Source organism: Hevea brasiliensis, chromosome 1, assembly GCF_030052815.1.
Source record: "Hevea brasiliensis isolate MT/VB/25A 57/8 chromosome 1, ASM3005281v1, whole genome shotgun sequence".
NCBI classification, from domain to species: Eukaryota; Viridiplantae; Streptophyta; class Magnoliopsida; order Malpighiales; family Euphorbiaceae; genus Hevea; species Hevea brasiliensis.
This window is the reverse complement of record NC_079493.1, coordinates 3,743,507-3,762,999: the sequence shown is the minus strand read 5'-3', so window position 1 is coordinate 3,762,999 and position 19,493 is coordinate 3,743,507. Positions and strand designations below refer to the sequence as shown.

Below are 19,493 nucleotides of genomic sequence, written 5' to 3'. Positions count from 1 at the left end.
TGTATTATAATTAAGATTTTATTTTATTTTATATATTATTAATCTTTTTATATTTTTTAAATAAAAATTTTATTATTAATAATACCAGAGTAAAAAAATATATTAAAAATTAAACAAACTTTTATAATAAATTAAATTAAAATAACAATAATATTATTAAAATTATGAATAGCACTTAAAACTGAACCTTTTTGACTTTTTTTCAAGACGAACTATAAAAATTAAAATAAAATAAATAATATTAAAAATGTAATTTAATGATTGTTTAAATATTTTAAACTTTTTGTTATTAAAATATATAAATTTAATTACTTTTAATTAATATATTTAAGGTAATTTTTTTGATAAAATTTTAAATAATAATATCAAATAAATCAATAAGTTTTAGTTCAGTGGTAATGAAATTATTTTCTATCACTGTTTAATCTCCTGTTTGAGTTCTAATTGAAACTAATTACACTTAAAAAAAATGTCAAATAAATTCGGAATATTAATTTTTATTAAGAAATATGTTGTTTTGAACAATGTTGATAGAGTGTTTGAGAACATGCTCAATCAATGAAAACACAAGACAAATATTGTATAAAAAATTTCTAAAACATTATGAGTTGAACATGTATGATTAATGATGGTCTTAATAAAAAGTAAGGCATATAATATATTATGTTAATGCAGGGAATTATAGAAGGTGAAATGTACTATCTAAGATTACTCTTGAGTTATATAAAAGGCTCGAAATCATTTGACGACCTACTAATAATAGAAAGTGTTCAGTGCTCAACATTCAAAAAAAATTTAGAAGAAATATAATTTATGTGAAAATAATGATAAGACAACATGCTGAGAAATAAATATTTTTATCTAGGATATTGCTATTATACACAAAAAATAAAGATACACATTTTATTTCAAAAGAAAACAATTCTCAATTCTTTACGATGGGAATAAACAAAACTTACAAACAATATCAAATGTCAATGTATATTCATCGTACTTGATATTATATATATCAGTAGCGTTATCAAAAAGAATATAAATGTCAACTATAAAAGCTCTTATTAAGTCAAATAAGATAATTAACAAAAAAGGAAACACATTCGAACACCATCTATAAAACTTATATTCAAATATATTAAAAATATTTAACATTTATATTAACATAATGAAATAATAACTAATATAATAATTTTAATATTGCACTAAATTTATATTCTAAAGCCAATTGATACACTATAACAATATCTTAAAAGAAATTGAAAAATGCGATATTATGTTATTTTATATTATTATATATATTATATTAATTATCTTCTCGAATTTTTAATAATTCAAAAAGTCTATAATATTATATAATATATAAAAATTAACAAAAATTATATATATAAAAATTAAAAACATATATATGTATAACGAATACAAATATCGCGCAACACACGATAAATAAAAAAACAAAATTTTCAAAATAAAAAGATTGTTGGGGAGGTGAAACAAAGTGAGAGTTTTTTTTTTAATGAATAATAACAATTGAATTTTACAACATATTTTTAAATAACAACTCAACTTTACAATCAATTGTGGCATCTTACAACAACTTCCTTGCATCAATAAAACAGAATCACTCCAACATAATGGCAGAAGCTTGTGAATATATATATATATATATATATATATATATATATATATATGCAGCTTCCTTGCAGGAACTTGCATATCAAGGTCTCAACAATTGTTGGGGAGGCTGATTCAAACGTCAAAGAATGAAGTTAGCATTTCATTTTCCTCTAGCTTGGACTACTATTAGGGCTACTGCTCTTTACAGTGCTTGATGTTCCAGAAATGGTGTTAGTAGGGCATTCTGAAGCAAATTGACAAAACTGGCATTTCCAACGCTCTTCCTCTGAAGTGAAACTGGCTTCTCTTTCACCCAGCCAGAATTCGAGGCAAGCCTGAATTTGACTGTTGAGCCAATCAGGATCATATGCAAATCGATCTTCACCAATTATGGAGTTGTCTCTTTGCAATTCATATCTGCTCCAACGCATCCAAATGAATTTCGGGCTACAGTAATTGTATACTCTATTTTCTTTATGTCACACACCATTTTTATTCACATTAAGGCACTCTAAACCTTCAACAAATTAAGATGATGGAAATGAAAGATGCAACAAAATTTTCACCTCAATAGCATCTGGTTGTCGGCAGGGAGGAGCATACTACACATATTTCTGAAGTATCTCACTATGTCTTCAAGGGTCTGCCCAAACATGAAATATGAAACTACTACTACAGCAAGGTTTACGAATTAACAACTATGTGAAAAAACTTCACCACTTAAATCGTTAACAGCTTAATAATGTCCACCACTTTATGCCATTTAGTTCATAGACAGAACTCTTCAAATGAGTCATCATCAGTTAACTAAACCAGAGAGTTCAAAGACTCCGGTCATGTTGGTAGAATTAAGCGTAATAAATAATTGCTTTGGTTTTCAATATAAAATGTCTATGTAACAAAAAAATGGCTTCATGTCTTTCATTCCTAACTTTGCAGGTTGAATGTACCTGACAGTTTAATGAGAAAGAACATTTTTACCTTTGCAGGGATACCTGCTTTGGCAGTGTTCTCCCTGATTTCTTCAGACAAGATGTAGAATGGATTCAAGGAAAAGAAATCATAAAACTCTTTGAAGGAGAATTTATCAGCAACCAAATTGTCCCACAAATGTTTATAGCACATCAATTGTAGCCTGCCAAAATTGAAATGTGCACCATCATGCTTTCATAAATGTTCTATTTATACAACCACAAACATACCAAAACGAATGTTTATTTCAGTAATACTACGCGAATTAAGTGAAAAAGAAGCTACAATAAGCATACCTTCCATTTCTCCTCTGCGGTTCACCAGGAAGGCTGTCTCGAACACGGGTTTTTGTGTCTACAAGTATTGGGTTTCTATTTTCTCCCTCAGGCATTCGTATCTCATCAACTATTCCCACCATCCACACACCACCTGCAAATCCTACCCTGATGTTACAAGCAACAGTTATTCATTAACAAGGAAATAAATAATAACCAACTCCTCCAAGTTGCAGCAATAAATGAAAGAGTAAACAAATGATGGCAAGCAAAGATGGTATATTTCAGATCCTTTTAGCTAAGATACACATTAAGATTTTATATCCTGGATGATACTGAAACTTATCTTCAACCTCCTTTTTACGTTTATAGTTTTATCAAGATGTCCATTTTCAAGCACATGCTATCTGCTTAAACAAATAACCCAATCAAAATACAATAACCAAACCTATGCATGAATCTGAATTCTAAAGAATCAGAAATGACTTGCCAACAGAGACTCACTTTAACAGAATAATCCTGATGTCAAAGACAGATAATCTAAGACTAGAACCCAAACCATTTTCTTTAACTTACAAAATTATGTATTTAACATAACCACTGGTCACAGAAAAGAGAACTTACACTGGAAGCTCACGTGTTAGTCCTTCCAACAATAATTGATTTGCACCAGTTATGAAATTTATAAACTTCAAAGCCCATGCATCTTCCGCTGATTTAACACTAACTTTAACTCTTTTGACAACCTGTCCACAAATATAAACAGGATCAGATAAATATATGCTTAATTCCTTGGCTAGCAGCCCGAAAGGTGAAAAGTAGAATAAAAGGCAAAGCCTGTTCTAGAGCAGTTAGACAGTAAAAACGTAAATGGCTTTGAAATAGACAAAGGAACCTTCATACAAGCCTGGAACAAGAAATTCATGGCAACAAGAGAATATGCTGATAAAAAGAATTAGTTAATCAGTAGTTTTAAAGTATACCTCTTCTTCCAGTTTTACATGTCGATCATGGCCTGTCTTCATAGCTTTATTGATTTTTCTCTCGCCAATGAGGAGAACAAACTCCATTTGTTTTTCGCACCATTCCTATATAGTTGACATCACAGTGAGAAGAAGAAGAGCATTTGGTTTAATTCCAAATAGATGAAAGACAACTCATGGCTTTATCAAATAATTAAGATTCATGATAGAAGATTATTGAAAGAAAGTTGGCCAAAATTTCAAGATTCCAATCATACCAAATTCAAGACGACTAAAAAAGAATTAACCTAACTATAATCCATGACAAATTCAAATCAAACCCCTCATAGCCTTCAAGATCCAACAAAAGCGACCAACCCCATTTCAATAAAATTTCAAAACAAACCCAGAAACACCCATTACCGTGGAAGTGATATCGGTGACATACAAACCCGTCCTCTTTCTAAACCTATGAAATAATGACTCAGCCACTCTATTATTCTTCTGGGTAATCCTCAAATCCTCAATATCAGATTCACTGCGATCACCTGGAACCCCAATTTTGGAGAGGGAAGTAATTGAGAGGAAAGACCTCGTATTATTTTGAAACAGAGAGGAACGAGAAGGCGAGAAAATTGCAGGGATAGAAGAGGAGGAGAGGCAGGAGCGAGTTGCTGCCAAGGCTGCTTCAATAAAAGCCATCTCTTCTTCAGTCACTATCTCAATTTGGATGTTTGGGACGCTACTGCTAGTGGCAGTCTCAACATCGTTGGCGCCTTGTGCAGGTGGCTCGGTCATTTCTGGGTGATTTTAATTAATGGTAATTGGCCTTCCAATCAGCTTAAATAGCAATTAATCAATTATTATTAATCACCCAACACCCATAGCACCAGTTGTAGTTATGTTAAAAGCATATACATATATATATATATATAGAGAGAGAGAGAGAGAGAGAGAGATCAACTTTTCAAAGAACCTGCCATTCTCTATCAAAGAAAGACAGAAAATTACAAATCGAAACATGTGTTAAAGACTTTGTCTCATAGTGATTGGATCTTTCTCAACTAAACTCAAAAACTGTGTCTAACCCAAAATTTGCCAGCAAATGTTTAATTTCTGCATGATGGACACGTACGTCTCTATACTATCTCCCACTGCCCTTCTTAAATCCCAACTCTCTTCCTATGCAAAGCGGCCCGCTGAGAAAACAACACCACAAGACTAAAAACAAAGTAAAATTTAAGCTACTTAGACCCAACAGACAATGGGAAATAGAGCTGCACTTCTGCTCTTGGTGCTTCTTCTGTGCTATGGAGTCACCACGGCAATTGGGTTTGTTAAAGAAGAAACAGAGGAAAAAGGGACAGAGAGGGAGGAGAGAAGGGAGGGAGAGGACCGGTTCTTGTTGCATGACACGAAGCATGTGGTGAAAACTGATGCTGGGGATATGAGGGTGGTGAGGAGCTTTGGTTGGAGGATGATAGAGAGGCCTATGCATATTGGGTTCATTACCATGGAGCCTAAGACTCTTTTTATCCCTCATTATCTTGATTCCAGCTTGATCATCTTCATTCGTAGAGGTATGCCAATCTCCACGGTCTCTTTTCTGTTCATGCAATTTTAGATTTTTGTCAACATTTACGGTAAATTTAAGACCTGGGTAGAGGGCTGTTTCAAAACCATGATCCCTGCCTGGAAGGGCACCAGTTGCAGTTGGTCACTATAAAGGATAATGGAAAATTACAGTGAATATGAGAAAGGAGCTTGTCTGGACTTTTTTTGGGGGTTTTTTCTGCAAATGCTAGATTATAATAAATATGAAACATGATTCATTGGCATGCAGGGGAAGCAAAGATTGGATTGATCTACAAAGATGAATTGGGAGAGAGGCGATTGAAAAGTGGGGATATCTATCACATCCCAGCTGGTTCAGCATTCTACCTGGTGAACACAGGAGAGGGGCAGAGACTTCATATCATTTGCAGCATTGACCAATCTGAAAGCTTGCGATTGGGTGCTTTCCAGGTACCTTAATTCTTAACCTATATTTTTGCCTATTGTGTGCCGGGAGACTACTAGCCTTATTGTCCAGAGCCCTGAAGAGACTGAGACATATTGATGGATCAAATGCAAAAGGCAAAAGTTACCACAGTACTTGTTTTCTGCTACTGCTTTGTGAGATTGTTTGAAAGGTGGTTTGATATATTGTTTAAAGATAACATCTCTCTTATATGATACTTGGCTGCTCAATTTTTCTGGTTTTCTTTATATTTGCAGTCTTTCTTCATTGGTGGAGGGACCTATCCAACGTCTGTTCTCTCTGGTTTTGAACCAGAAACACTTTCAACTGCCTTTAATGTAAGCAGATAAAACGTCATAACGAATTTTCAGCCTTTCATACTCCAACAACTTTGCTGGTTTCATCTGACTGATTTTTTTTATTCATTGCAGGTCACAATTGATGAATTCAAGGAGATTATGACCAGGCAAAAAGATGGTCCAATCGTATATTTAGACGATTCCCGAGCACCAAGATCAAGCATCTGGACAAATTTCCTTCAAATGAAGGAGCAAGACAGACTTCAACGTCTAAAGAGATTGATCGAGTTCCAACAAGAACCCATGGAAGAAGAGGAGGAAACGACATGGTCATGGAGGAAACTCTTGAATTCTGTGTTCGTACAGAAAAATGATAAAAAAAAGGCGTGAGAAAACTGGTAAATCCCCTGATTCCTACAATATCTACAAGAAATCCCCCGACTTCCGAAACTACTATGGATCTAGCATTGCCCTTGATGACTCTGATTATGATCCTCTCAAACATGCTGGCCTTGGTGTATATCTTGTCAATCTCACTGCGGTATTGTTCTTTCTTCAATTCTCATTTCTACATATATCAAAGAATTTGTCTGTGAGTTCAGAGTTGTGACCTCAATGATTTTGTTCTTTCTGGGTATTTTCATTCCAGGGTTCAATGATGGCGCCGCATGTGAACCCAACAGCAACAGAGTATGGCGTTGTTTTGAGGGGAACTGGCACTATACAGATTGTTTATCCTAACGGAACACAAGCAATGAAAGTGAAAGTAGCAGAAGGTGATGTGTTCTGGGTGCCAAGATACTTCCCATTCTGTCAAATTGCATCCAGAACAGGCCCTTTCGAGTTCTTTGGATTCACAACCTCAGCTAGGAAGAACAGGCCACAATTCTTGGCTGGTGCAAGCTCAGTCCTTAGAACCCTGAAAGGCCCTGAGCTTGCAGCTGCATATGGCATGAGCAACGAAAGTCTAAATCACTTACTTGAGGCCCAGCGCGAGTCTGTTATATTGCCTTCAGCATCAGCAGCACCACCAGACATGGCGAAGAAGAAAGTCGACAGGGTGCAAAAGGCGATGAGGAGCTATGATAGTGATATGATTATTGATTAGGGAAGAGCAGGGTGACCAGTAATGACTGGTGGGTGTTGGTTATAGCTCTTTGTTTCTGCATTTCTATTTTTATGTAGTTGCTTTTCACAGTTGAGTAATGAGTTTCTCAGAGTTGTGAGCAAAACTTTGGTTCTTTAATTTTTGCTTTTCCTGTTCTTTGGACCTCTGCTGATTGCACTTTCTGCCTTATTAATAAAGCTCAACTTGCCTAAGCTTCAGCTTAGCATATTTTTAACTTTTAATTTAATTTAGTTTATAAGTGTTAATTTAAATTCAAATCAACTCAAACTCTTGCATAATTTTTTTAATATTTAATTATTTTTATATTTTTTAATATTTAAATGTTAATTTTATATTGAATAATTAATTAAATAAAAAATATTTAAAATATTATTTTTTATTATTCAATATTATTAATTAAATTGAAAAATAATAAAAATATATTTTTATTTCATATAATTAATTAAAATTAAAATTATTATAATTAATTTTAATTATTAAAATTAGAAAATTTATTTTTATATTTTCATGTTTTAAATTAGAAAATTATAATTAAATAAAATTAAAAATATAAAAATATCATTTTTTTTATTTTCATATTATTAATTAATATTAAAAAAAGTAAAATATAAAAAATTAATTAAATATAATTATTTAATTAAAATTAAAAATAATTAATAAAATAATTAATTTTAAAAATATTAAAAATAAAAAAAATAACTTACATACTAAAATAATGAATGAGTTATATATTTTTTAATTTTAAGTAAAATTAAATTAAAAATTTAAAATGAATTAAATTGAATATCATAATAATATTATTGTATAGAGGGCAAAATAAATTTTATTTCATATTAATATTATTATTTTAATATAAATATTATTTTTTTAGTATTAAATTTTAAAATTATTTTATTATTTTAAAATTAAAATTAAAATTCAAATTAAAATTAAAAAAAAAATTGAAATTGAAACAGAATCGAATTCATTCTTGAGTCATTCAAAGATTTGACCGTGGCTTCAATAATTAGATAAAAACACCCTATTAAAGAGATCTTTGTCTTGTTTTTATTAAAAAAAAAAAAAAAGACAGCTATCATGTGCGTATCACGTGCCGAATAACCAAGCTTTAGATCGAGTAGAAGATGAACCCATTTTCAGGTTCTTGAGCCACTGATCACTCACCGGAAAGAAAAATAATTAGACCAGCTTCCAAATGCCTGAAAAGTGAAAATCATCGTCTACACAGCTATGAAGAAGCTTAATCGCTCTCTGATTCTCTTTCTGCTTCTCCTTCTTGTTCTGAGCTTAATTCTATTATATGCGGAAGCTGAAGTCATAACCCTAACCCCTGAGACCTTCTCTGACAAGGTAATGTCATAAAAACTATTACTTTAGATTTACCTTTTTGAATTTCATTCAATCAGATTTTCGTTCTTTAATTTATGTTAAATTTTTCTTATCTAAAGTCTATTTGTGATTAGAACTGGTGTTCTTTGTGATTCATTTGTTTGGAGTTTGTGAAGGTTCAAAAATATTTTTTCTTTTTTATTTGATTCGATTGTTAATTGTGCAAAATTCATTGAGGATAAAGTTTAGTCCTTTTGATTTTTGAGGTAATGTGCTTGGATGATGGGATTCTGATAGCAGATGGCTGTTTACTCTTCTTTGTCGCCTAATTACCAATTTTATTCCTTTTTTTTTTCTGGGTTTACTGCCTTTTCGTTAATTCCACATGGGTATTCAAAGTTGGAGGTCTCTGGTTCAATCTCACTGGAATGTGTGAGTGGGATTTAGTAGGATGGAAGAGACTTCTCCCATCATGTACCCCTAAAGTCTGATGAGACTCTTGATAAATAAAATAAAAAAATTGCAAAATAATAATCAATAAAGAAGTTACTGATTATGTTTGGGTGTTTATTTTTTAGGTGAAGGAAAAGGATACTGCATGGTTTGTGAAATTTTGTGTTCCTTGGTGTAAGCATTGGTAAGGGATCTTAGTTTAGTCAATTACTTAAATTTGTGAGTAAGCTAGCTAGACTTAATTGTAGAAAAACCAAAAGTTCATTCTATTTGTTCGCTTATGAATGAAACAATGACCTCCAGTAAGAATTTGGGATCATTGTGGGAAGACCTAGGGAAAGCAATGGAAGGGGAAGATGAAATAGAGATTGGAGAAGTTGATTGCAGTGCAAGCAAACCTTTATGTACGAAAGTTGATATTCATTCGTATCCTACATTTAAGCTCTTCTATGATGGAGAAGAAGTTGCTAAATATCAAGGTAAGATTTAAATATCAATTGCTCACAATTAAGTTTAATTTCTGAATGAATATGATAGATGTTTCTTGTTGTATATACTAATTGAATGAAGCGGTGAATGTAGCCTTTAGCTTTAAAGGACTGCAATCCCTTTTCATGTACGTTCAGGTTCTTTTCAATATCCTATTGTACTGCCATTTTATGCATCTGAATTTCTAATTTGAATGTAAAATTTTGGTCATAAGTGTTGACTTAAATTTTGATTCCTAATGTGGATGAAGGATTAGTACAAGAAACCAAGTATTGAAAATAAAAGCAAAGTCTCCCTAGCTAGCTGGAATAGGGGGCAACCATGTTGTTCTTAAATTTTCATGTGTTTGCTTCTTAATCATTGGGCTAGTTTGGAAATGTTCTTCAGTCTTAAAATGTAAGACAGGCAAAAGTTGTACAAACTAGTGAAGAGATGAGTAATTTGTAGAGAGGAGCTATAATGAAAAAGCAATCAAAGAAACCCTAACATGGAATGGATTTGATAGGAGAAGCCATCTACATATTAAGACATATAATATTAGCTGGATCTGCAGACTTAAGTGAAATTTTCCAAAAACTTCCAATAACCCTGAAACTTTTATATGACATCATCATAGTTTGTATGGTCTTAGGGGTCTTCACAGGCATAAATGTTGACTTTCAGAAATTTACTAGAATGAAAGAGTCATAGCTTGCCATGGTAGAAGTGTCTTTTACATCATAGAGTGGGAGACTAATTAGCATTTACTCTAGCTTGTGTGCATTGCTTGTTCCAAAACACGTAGCACACATAAGGCCGGTTTTTTGGTTCAGGACTCATTGATGTAGAACCAATAGGATAATGGGTGACAAAGGGGTGAGAAACAAATTCTCAAATTGAAGAGACACATTGTTTCAATTTATTAGCACAAAGCAATAGTCAATAATCATGATAAAATCTAAATATGTGGAGATCCTTGGCCCTATTTATAGAGTTTTGCAACCTTAATCGCATTAGGATTACGAACCCTAATTCCAATTGTAATTAGGAATCACAAATTACAAATCAAATAAAACTATAAAAGTACTAACTTCTAAATAAAATAAATTACTATTTCCTACACTTTTTCCTAAAATAAATAATCCTAAAATTTTTAGGATTTCCTACGTCACTTATTAGTCATATGATGAAGCCCATAACTATAGATGTGGTCCAACTGGACAGAGCGAGTGGTGAATTTAACTATCTTTGCTTTTTTCACATGTATAAATTATTCAAATGATGCTTGTTCTACATTCCAAGACCTTGGTATGCAGTATTATCATTTATCATGGCTATGCAATGGAGTTGGGTGTAATCTTGGCTTGTGATGTCATTGTTGCCATTGCAACGAGTATGAAGATGTTATGTATCTGGCCTGTAATGCCCTTTGAAACAGAGAAATAGAGAGAGAGAGAGAGAGAGAGAGAGAGAGAGAAACAGACTGGGTTGAGAAAAGAAACAGACGGGAGAATATTTAGAGAGAATTAGAGAAGAATGAAAGATAATTCTTTGTAGTGATTCTTGGAATGAATACTTTCAGGTATTATTTCTGTTTTTATGCATCTTCTAGCTAAAAACTACTTCCAACAGCTGCAATTATTCTTCTAAGATAGTTGTAACTGCAATAATACTCTTCCCTCCATTTCTATCTCCCGGAACTACCAGCTAAGCTAACTGAGCTACTCCCAGTCACTCTACTCATTAGTCACAGCAGAAGACTTGTATAGTTAAGTGTTTATCTCAAAATTCTTTGGCTTTTCCTTCTCAAATATGATACACTTGTGATTAGGTATTGCCAGCTTAAGCATGCACAGCTTGCATCTTAACATCCAACATGAATAGAAGGTTCTGGCCTCCAGGCTTCTTTTTGGTACTAATGCGTACTCTAATTGGTGGCCACATCTCCCCTCAAAAGGAGAAGGTTCTAAATCATATCTGTAGGACCCGATTAGGGGGAAATTTCCATTCCAGTCTGTGCTCTTTGTTTCTTTCTTTATTTTCCCCTTGTACTTAAGATAATAAACAAGTCCTTTAAGTAATTAAGTAAACTTCTTTTACCTTCCCTTTTGAATTTTGATTACCAGAATATGATCTGTGCCTTTGGCATTATTTGGCTGTGATGAAATGATTCTTTTATCAACGATATATTGCAAACTTATGACTTAAATATTTAAGCTTGTTTTTACATGCTATCAAAATGCTTAGGGGCAAGGAATGTTGAATCGCTTAAATCATTCGTTCTGGAGGAATCAGAAAAAGCAGCAGCAAAAGCACAGCTCGACAGTGATCAAGATTTGTGATTATCGTTAAGGTAGCCTGAAATTACACACTGTAATTGTTTTAGGAGGAGAGGGTTGAATTCTCTTTTTGAGTTTACTAATCAAAACCACAAATATAGTTTATCTTCTTTCCTGAAATATTTTGCAAAAATTATGCAAGGCAATGATTTTGGAATCCTTCAGAAATCGCAGTTGCTTGTCATTTGATAAAATAATATAGGCTTCCTCACCTACCCCCCACCCCAACCCCACTGCCCCCCTCCTCTCTCTCTCTCTCTCTCTCTCTCTCTCTCTCTATGTATATATATATATATATATCTGATTGCCCTATTTTATATGGTGCAGTTGAGGAACATCTAGATGGAATCAGAAGTGTTGGTGAAAGTCTCAATGGAATCAACATGGTTCCACTGACTAAACATCCCAGCTGAGATCACCTTGTGGATTATATGCAGATTTTATTGAAGGTCGTTTTCTCATCCACCCTGTGATCAGAGTTCGTTTAATCCGTTTGAGAAGAGCGCTAATTTTTTGTTGAAGGGCATTTGATCTATTACTGAATTGTATTATCATACTATATAGGGAATTTATGCTGAAAGTTTGATGGTACCTAGTTTCTAGATTCAATCATGAGAGAATTGAGGTTGCCTCCATGTGATGTCAGTCATGAGTTACAAAATTTTGAGCATAGAATATATTGAAGCTTAATTATCGCTTATAATATAAAAGAACATGATATTAAACGATTGTGATACGTAAGAGAATTTTGTTTCTGTAGTCCTCTCATGATAATTTTACTTCTGTTCTCATACCTGATGCCAATGAGAAATTCCATATTGATTTTTTTTTAATTATTTATTGAGCTTTAATAGAAATTTGAAATCAGAATTTTAGGGTTTAGAATTAAAATTTTTATAGAGACATATTATTTAGGTAAATTACATTAATGATCACCAAATTAATCATTGAATTTTATTATAGTTATAAAAAATTAATTTATTACAAGTAAATTGTTTAATTTTTATTTTATTTCAATTAAATCTAGTAGAACAAATTTGGATGGATTATTAAATGAAAATTTTTTGTATATTATATGTTTAGGTTGATTTTGAAATCAGCTTAAGAAAATAACACAAAATGTTGTCTTTTCATCCCACGGCCAATAATAAATTGATTTTTTTATTATTACAATAGAATTTTAAAATCTTTTTTTCAAGTATTTTATTTAAAATGAGAATTAACTACAAACAAGCAATTAGACACATAAGAGGAACTCAATATTATCAGAATTCATATTACAACCTCTATGTTGTAATCCATACTTACGAAATCTATGAGCAACATAAGAATGCAAAATGCTAAACTGACTAAAAATCACGAGTTTAGTCGTAAATATCTCATAAAACATCAACTACCTAACTCCTCTTAATTCTATAGAACTAGAAAAAAAGAGCTAGCTAGAGGAGAATCATAATGGAAGACTGTAAGCTACACCCAAACTACCAGGTTAACCGAGCAAAATAAATAATACTGTAACAGAAACCAGAAGTAACTACACCAGGTTCCATATTGGAAAGAAATCCACTTTCCACCCTCTCTGTAGCAGACTAGGTGATCTTGGCACCAGTTGGATTCTTCACCTTAACAATTTTGATGATATTGATAGCCAGACTTTGCTGCATAGGCACATTGCTGAACCACTGAAAATTCTTGTGTCAACTTTTTCTCTCTTTTTCTGAAGTTTTCATTGTAATCTCTCTGTGTGTGTGCATTAACATTCAATAGTTGAAGACCAGAGGGTCATGCTAGAATCAACAACCAAGCCTTGATTATCATGTTCTCTATATGCATTTCTTATTCTCTTCAGAAAGGTTCATAATCTATGTGATGCAACTTTATATTTCCTGACAAAGAGCTGGATTAATTTTCAAGAACTTATTGTGTAAGAAGATTCTATTCCTTTTTTTTTTCTGGGTTTACTGCCTTTTCGTTAATTCCACATGGGTATTCAAAGTTGGAGGTCTCTGGTTCAATCTCACTGGAATGTGTGAGTGGGATTTAGTAGGATGGAAGAGACTTCTCCCATCATGTACCCCTAAAGTCTGATGAGACTCTTGATAAATAAAATAAAAAAATTGCAAAATAATAATCAATAAAGAAGTTACTGATTATGTTTGGGTGTTTATTTTTTAGGTGAAGGAAAAGGATACTGCATGGTTTGTGAAATTTTGTGTTCCTTGGTGTAAGCATTGGTAAGGGATCTTAGTTTAGTCAATTACTTAAATTTGTGAGTAAGCTAGCTAGACTTAATTGTAGAAAAACCAAAAGTTCATTCTATTTGTTTGCTTGTGAATGAAACAATGACCTCCAGTAAGAATTTGGGATCATTGTGGGAAGACCTAGGGAAAGCAATGGAAGGGGAAGATGAAATAGAGATTGGAGAAGTTGATTGCAGTGCAAGCAAACCTGTATGTACGAAAGTTGATATTCATTCGTATCCTACATTTAAGCTCTTCTATGATGGAGAAGAAGTTGCTAAATATCAAGGTAAGATTTAAATATCAATTGCTCACAATTAAGTTTAATTTCTGAATGAATATGATAGATGTTTCTTGTTGTATATACTAATTGAATGAAGCGGTGAATGTAGCCTTTAGCTTTAAAGGACTGCAATCCCTTTTCATGTACGTTCAGGTTCTTTTCAATATCCTATTGTACTGCCATTTTATGCATCTGAATTTCTTATTTGAGTGTAAAATTTTGGTCATAAGTGTTAACTTAAATTTTGATTCCTAATGTGGATGAAGGATTAGTACAAGAAACCAAGTATTGAAAATAAAAGCAAAGTGTCCCTAGCTAGCTGGAATAGGGGGCAACCATGTTGTTCTTAAATTTTCATGTGTTTGCTTCTTAATCATTGGGCTAGTCTGGAAATGTTCTTCAGTCTTAACTTGTAAGACAGGCAAAAGTTGTACAAGCTAGTGAAGAGACGAGTAATTTGTAGAGAGGAGCTATAATGAAAAAGCAATCAAAGAAACCCTTACATGGAATGGATTTGATAGGAGAAGTCATCTACATATTAAGACATATAATATTAGCTGGATCTGCAGACTTAAGTGAAATTTTCCAAAAACTTCCAATAACCCTGAAACTTTTATATGACATCATCATAGTTTGTATGGTCTTACGGGTCTTCACAGGCATAAATGTTGACTTTCAGAAATTTACTAGAATGAAAGAGTCATAGCTTGCCATGGTAGAAATGTCTTTTACATCATAGAGTGGGAGACTAATTAGCATTTACTCTAGCTTGTGTGCATGGCTTGTTCCAAAACACTTAGCACACATAAGGCCGGTTTTTTGGTTCAGGACTCATTGATGTAGAACCAATAGGATAATGGGTGACAAAGGGGTGAGAAACAAATTCTCAAATTGAAGAGACATTTTTTCAATTTATTAGCACAAAGCAATAGTCAATAATCATAATAAAATCTAAATATGTGGAGATCCTTGGCCCTATTTATAGAGTTTTGCAACCTTAATCGCATTAGGATTACGAACCCTAATTCCAATTGTAATTAGGAATCACAAATTACAAATCGAATAAAACTATGAAAGTACTAACTTCTAAATAAAATAAATTACTATTTCCTACACTTTTTCCTAAAATAAGTAATCCTAAAATTTTTAGGATTTCCTACATCGCTTATTAGTCATATGATGAAGCCCATAACTATAGATGTGGTCCAACTGGACAGAGCGAGTGGTGAATTTAACTATCTTTGCTTTTTTCACATGTATAAATTATTCAAATGATGCTTGTTCTACATTCCAAGACCTTAGTATGCAGTATTATCATTTATCATGGCTATGCAATGGAGTTGGGTGTAATCTTGGCTTGTGATGTCATTGTTGCCATTGCAACAAGTATGAAGATGTTATGTATCTGGCCTGTAATGCCCTTTGAAACAGAGAAATAGAGAGAGAGAGAAATAGACTGGGTTGAGAAAAGAAACAGACGGGAGAATATTTAGAGAGAATTAGAGAAGAATGAAAGATAATTCTTTGTAGTGATTCTTGGAATGAATACTTTCAGGTATTATTTCTGTTTTTATACATCTTCTAGCTAAAAACTACTTCCAACAGCTGCAATTATTCTTCTAAGATAGTTGTAACTGCAATAATACTCTTCCCTCCATTTCTAACTCCCGGAACTACCAGCTAAGCTAACTGAGCTACTCCCAGTCACTCTGCTCATTAGTCACAGCAGAAGACTTGTATAGTTAAGTGTCTATCTCAAAATTCTTTGGCTTTTCCTTCTCAAATATGATACACTTGTGATTAGGTATTGCCAGCTTAAGCATGCACAGCTTGCATCTTAACATCCAACATGAATAGAAGGTTCTGGCCTCCAGGCTTCTTTTTGGTACTAATGCGTACTCTAATTGGTGGCCACATCTCCCCTCAAAAGGAGAAGGTTCTAAATCATATCTCTAGGACCCGATTAGGGGGAAATTTCCATTCCAGTCTGTGCTCTTTGTTTCTTTCTTTATTTTCCCCTTGTACTTAAGATAATAAACGAGTCCTTTAAGTAATTAAGTAAACTTCTTTTACCTTCCCTTTTGAATTTTGATTACCAGAATATGATCTGTGCCTTTGGCATTATTTGGCAGTGATGAAATGATTCTTTTATCAACGATTTATTGCAAACTTATGACTTAAATATTTAAGCTTGTTTTTACATGCTATCAAAATGCTTAGGGGCAAGGAATGTTGAATCGCTTAAATCATTCGTTCTGGAGGAATCAGAAAAAGCAGCAGCAAAAGCACAGCTCGACAGTGATCAAGATTTGTGATTGTTAGTAAGGTAGCCTGAAATTACACACTGTAATTGTATTAGGAGGAGAGGGTTGAATTCTCTTTTTGAGTTTACTAATCAAAACCACAAATATAGTTTATCTTCTTTCCTGAAATATTTTGCAAAAATTATGCAAGGCAATGATTTTGGAATCCTTCAGAAATCGCAGTTGCTTGTCATTTGATAAAATAATATAGGCTTCCTCACCTACCCCCCACCCCAACCCCACTGCCCCCCTCCTCTCTCTCTCTCTCTCTCTCTCTCTCTCTCTCTCTCTCTATATATATATATATATATATATATATATATATATCTGATTGCCCTATTTTATATGGTGCAGTTGAGGAACATCTAGATGGAATCAGAAGTGTTGGTGAAAGTCTCAATGGAATCAACATGGTTCCACTGACTAAACATCCCAGCTGAGATCACCTTGTGGATTATATGCAGATTTTATTGAAGGTCGTTTTCTAATCCACCCTGTGATCAGAGTTCGTTTAATCTGTTTGAGAAGAGCGCTAATTTTTTGTTGAAGGGCATTTGATCTATTACTGAATTGTATCATCATACTATATAGGGAATTTATACTGAAAGTTTGATGGTACCTAGTTTCTAGATTCAATCATGAGAGAATTGAGGTTGCCTCCATGTGGTTTCAGTCATGAGTTACAAAATTTTGAGCATAGAATATATTGAAGCTTAATTATCGCTTATAGTATAAAAGAACATGATATTAAACGATTGTGATACGTAAGAGAATTTTGTTTCTGTAGTCCTCTCATGAAAATTTTACTTCTGTTCTCATACCTGATGCCAATAAGAAATTCCATATTGATTTTTTTTTTAATTATTTATTGAGCTTTAATAGAAATTTGAAATCAAAATTTTAGGGTTTAGAATTAAAATTTTTATAGAGACTTATATTATTTAGGTAAATTACATTAATGATCACCAAATTAATCATTGAATTTTATTATAGTTATAAAAAATTAATTTATTACAAGTAAATTGTTTAATTTTTATTTTATTTCAATTAAATCTAGTAGAACAAATTTGGATGGATTATTAAATGAAAATTTGTTGTATATTATATGTTTAGGTTGATTTTGAAATCAGCTTGAGAAAATAACACAAAATGTTGTCTTTTCATCCCACGGCCAATAATAAATTGATTTTTTTTATTATTACAGTAGAATTTTAAAATCTTTTTTTCAAGTATTTTATTTAAAATGAGAATTAACTACAAACAAGCAATTAGACACATAAGAGGAACTCAATATTATCAGAATTCATATTACAACCTCTATGTTGTAATCCATACTTACGAAATCTATGAGCAACATAAGAATGCAAAATGCTAAACTGACTAAAAATCATGAGTTTAGTAGTAAATATCTCATAAAACATCAACTACCTAACTCCTCTTAATTCTATAGAACTTGAAACAAAGAGCTAGCTAGAGGAGAATCATAATGGAAGACTGTAAGCTACACCCAAACTCCCAGGTTAACCAAGCAAAATAAATAATACTGTAACAGAAACCAGAAGTAACTACACCAGGTTCCATATTGGAAAGAAATCCACTTTCCACCCTCTCTGTAGCAGACTAGGTGATCTTGGCACCAGTTGGATTCTTCACCTTACCAATTTTGATGATATTGACAGCCAGACTTTGCTGCATAGGCACATTGCTGAACCACTGAAAATTCTTGTGTCAACTTGTTCTCTCTTTTTCTGAAGTTTTCATTGTAATCCCTCTGTGTGTGTGCATTAACATTCAATAGTTGAAGACCAGAGGGTCATGCTAGAATCAACAACCAAGCCTTGATTATCATGTTCTCTATATGCATTTCTTATTCTCTTCAGAAAGGTTCATAATCAATGTGATGCAACTTTATATTTCATGACAAAGAGCTGGATTAATTTTCAAGAACTTATTGTGTAAGAAGATTCTATTTCCTGCTGTAAAATACATATAGCTCCTATCTCTCTCCCTTGATTCTTCTTCAATTCTCTTTTTTCTTCTGTTTCTCTCTTGCCCTCTCATTTTCTTGTCATTTTCCTGGAAACCAAACAGTTACAAGAACTACTTGTATCAAATTATAGTTGAGAATTTGACACTCTAGTGCAACAATATAGGGAACTGATAAATTAACACTGAATTATTCCATATCCAGCATCATTATAAATACAGAAAATTTTAATTATTCAATTGATTTGAAATTTCAATCGATTATTTGATTTCTGCAAAATTAGACAATCTTCCTTGAATTTTCCTAAAGTGAAAAGTACTGTGCAGGAAGATGTCATTTGCAAAATTCTAAAAATTATAATTTTTCATAAGATTATATATATATATATATATATATATATATATATAAACGGTACAATTTTACAAAAGAAACAAACAAAAAATATCAAATCCTACCAAACATCATAAAAGAAAAGAAAAAAAAGAATTGAATAGTGCCATATCAAACTGTAGTGGGTAGTAATAATATTATGGGAGAAGAATCTTTAAAAAATATTCAAAAAGCATACAATAATTAAGTAATTTATTTAACATATTTGCCAAAACAAACTATGCAGCTTTAGCAGTACGAGCCAGAGAACAAGAAAGATCCTGCAAAAAACTTGCTAGATCTTCATTCATCTCACTTTCTTGGATGTTTCTAACAACTCTCTCAAAGTTTCTTTCAAAACCCAGTTCTCGATTTGCACGCAAACCCTCTCTAGCTTGTGATCTTTGTTTCTTCATAGCTTCCCTTCTGCGATCATGATCTACCATCCTAAACC

At 32.5% G+C, this 19,493-nt stretch overlaps 3 protein-coding genes and 1 pseudogene across 4 annotated transcripts; 3 read left to right on the top strand and 1 right to left on the bottom strand.

Annotated features, from left to right (window-relative positions):
• Window positions 1–1,479: 1,479 nt before the first annotated feature.
• LOC110667355 (exonuclease V, chloroplastic) lies at window positions 1,480–4,624 on the bottom strand. Its single transcript, XM_021828166.2, has 7 exons — window positions 4,244–4,624; window positions 3,842–3,946; window positions 3,483–3,604; window positions 2,880–3,026; window positions 2,593–2,746; window positions 2,178–2,254; window positions 1,480–2,028 (listed from the first exon to the last, which is right to left on the bottom strand). Exons 1-7 carry the CDS (start codon window positions 4,616–4,618, stop codon window positions 1,782–1,784), a joined length of 1,227 nt encoding a protein of 408 aa, XP_021683858.2. The 5' UTR covers window positions 4,619–4,624; the 3' UTR covers window positions 1,480–1,781.
• A 369-nt stretch (window positions 4,625–4,993) lies between these two features.
• Window positions 4,994–7,459, top strand: LOC110667354 (vicilin-like seed storage protein At2g28490; annotated as a pseudogene).
• Window positions 7,460–8,340: 881 nt separating this feature from the next.
• LOC110667356 (protein disulfide-isomerase 5-1) lies at window positions 8,341–12,593 on the top strand. 2 transcript variants are annotated; one of them, XM_058143011.1, is made up of 5 exons: window positions 8,341–8,618; window positions 9,176–9,234; window positions 9,354–9,529; window positions 11,766–11,871; window positions 12,190–12,593. In XM_058143011.1, exons 1-4 carry the CDS (start codon window positions 8,499–8,501, stop codon window positions 11,858–11,860), a joined length of 450 nt encoding a protein of 149 aa, XP_057998994.1. In that variant the 5' UTR covers window positions 8,341–8,498; the 3' UTR covers window positions 11,861–11,871; window positions 12,190–12,593. The 2 variants fall into 2 exon arrangements, with proteins under 2 accessions (XP_057998994.1, XP_021683859.2); XM_021828167.2 differs by having other exon boundaries at window positions 8,342–8,618; window positions 12,185–12,593.
• Window positions 12,594–13,312: 719 nt separating this feature from the next.
• On the top strand, window positions 13,313–17,544 carry LOC131183201 (protein disulfide-isomerase 5-1-like). Its single transcript, XM_058153473.1, has 5 exons — window positions 13,313–13,345; window positions 14,033–14,091; window positions 14,211–14,386; window positions 16,601–16,706; window positions 17,038–17,544. The coding sequence occupies exons 1-4, from the start codon at window positions 13,313–13,315 to the stop codon at window positions 16,693–16,695; spliced, it is 363 nt and encodes a 120-aa protein (XP_058009456.1). The 3' UTR covers window positions 16,696–16,706; window positions 17,038–17,544.
• The last annotated feature ends 1,949 nt before the right edge of the window (window positions 17,545–19,493 follow it).

Excerpts from the sequence above, each read along its gene's own strand:
- LOC110667355 (XM_021828166.2), bottom strand. The coding sequence starts at position 4,618 with ATGACCGAGCCACCTGCACAAGGCGCCAACGATGTTGAGACTGCCACT. Across the intron at positions 3,947-4,243 it reads TCACCGATATCACTTCCACG|GAATGGTGCGAAAAACAAAT; the intron begins GTAATGGGTGTT and ends TCAACTATATAG. Across the intron at positions 3,027-3,482 it reads CTAACACGTGAGCTTCCAGT|GGTAGGATTTGCAGGTGGTG; the intron begins GTAAGTTCTCTT and ends TTGTAACATCAG.
- LOC110667356 (XM_058143011.1), top strand. The coding sequence starts at position 8,499 with ATGAAGAAGCTTAATCGCTCTCTGATTCTCTTTCTGCTTCTCCTTCTT. Across the intron at positions 9,235-9,353 it reads GTTCCTTGGTGTAAGCATTG|TAAGAATTTGGGATCATTGT; the intron begins GTAAGGGATCTT and ends AATGACCTCCAG. Across the intron at positions 9,530-11,765 it reads AGAAGTTGCTAAATATCAAG|GGGCAAGGAATGTTGAATCG; the intron begins GTAAGATTTAAA and ends CAAAATGCTTAG.
- LOC131183201 (XM_058153473.1), top strand. The coding sequence starts at position 13,313 with ATGGAAGACTGTAAGCTACACCCAAACTACCAG. Across the intron at positions 14,092-14,210 it reads GTTCCTTGGTGTAAGCATTG|TAAGAATTTGGGATCATTGT; the intron begins GTAAGGGATCTT and ends AATGACCTCCAG. Across the intron at positions 14,387-16,600 it reads AGAAGTTGCTAAATATCAAG|GGGCAAGGAATGTTGAATCG; the intron begins GTAAGATTTAAA and ends CAAAATGCTTAG.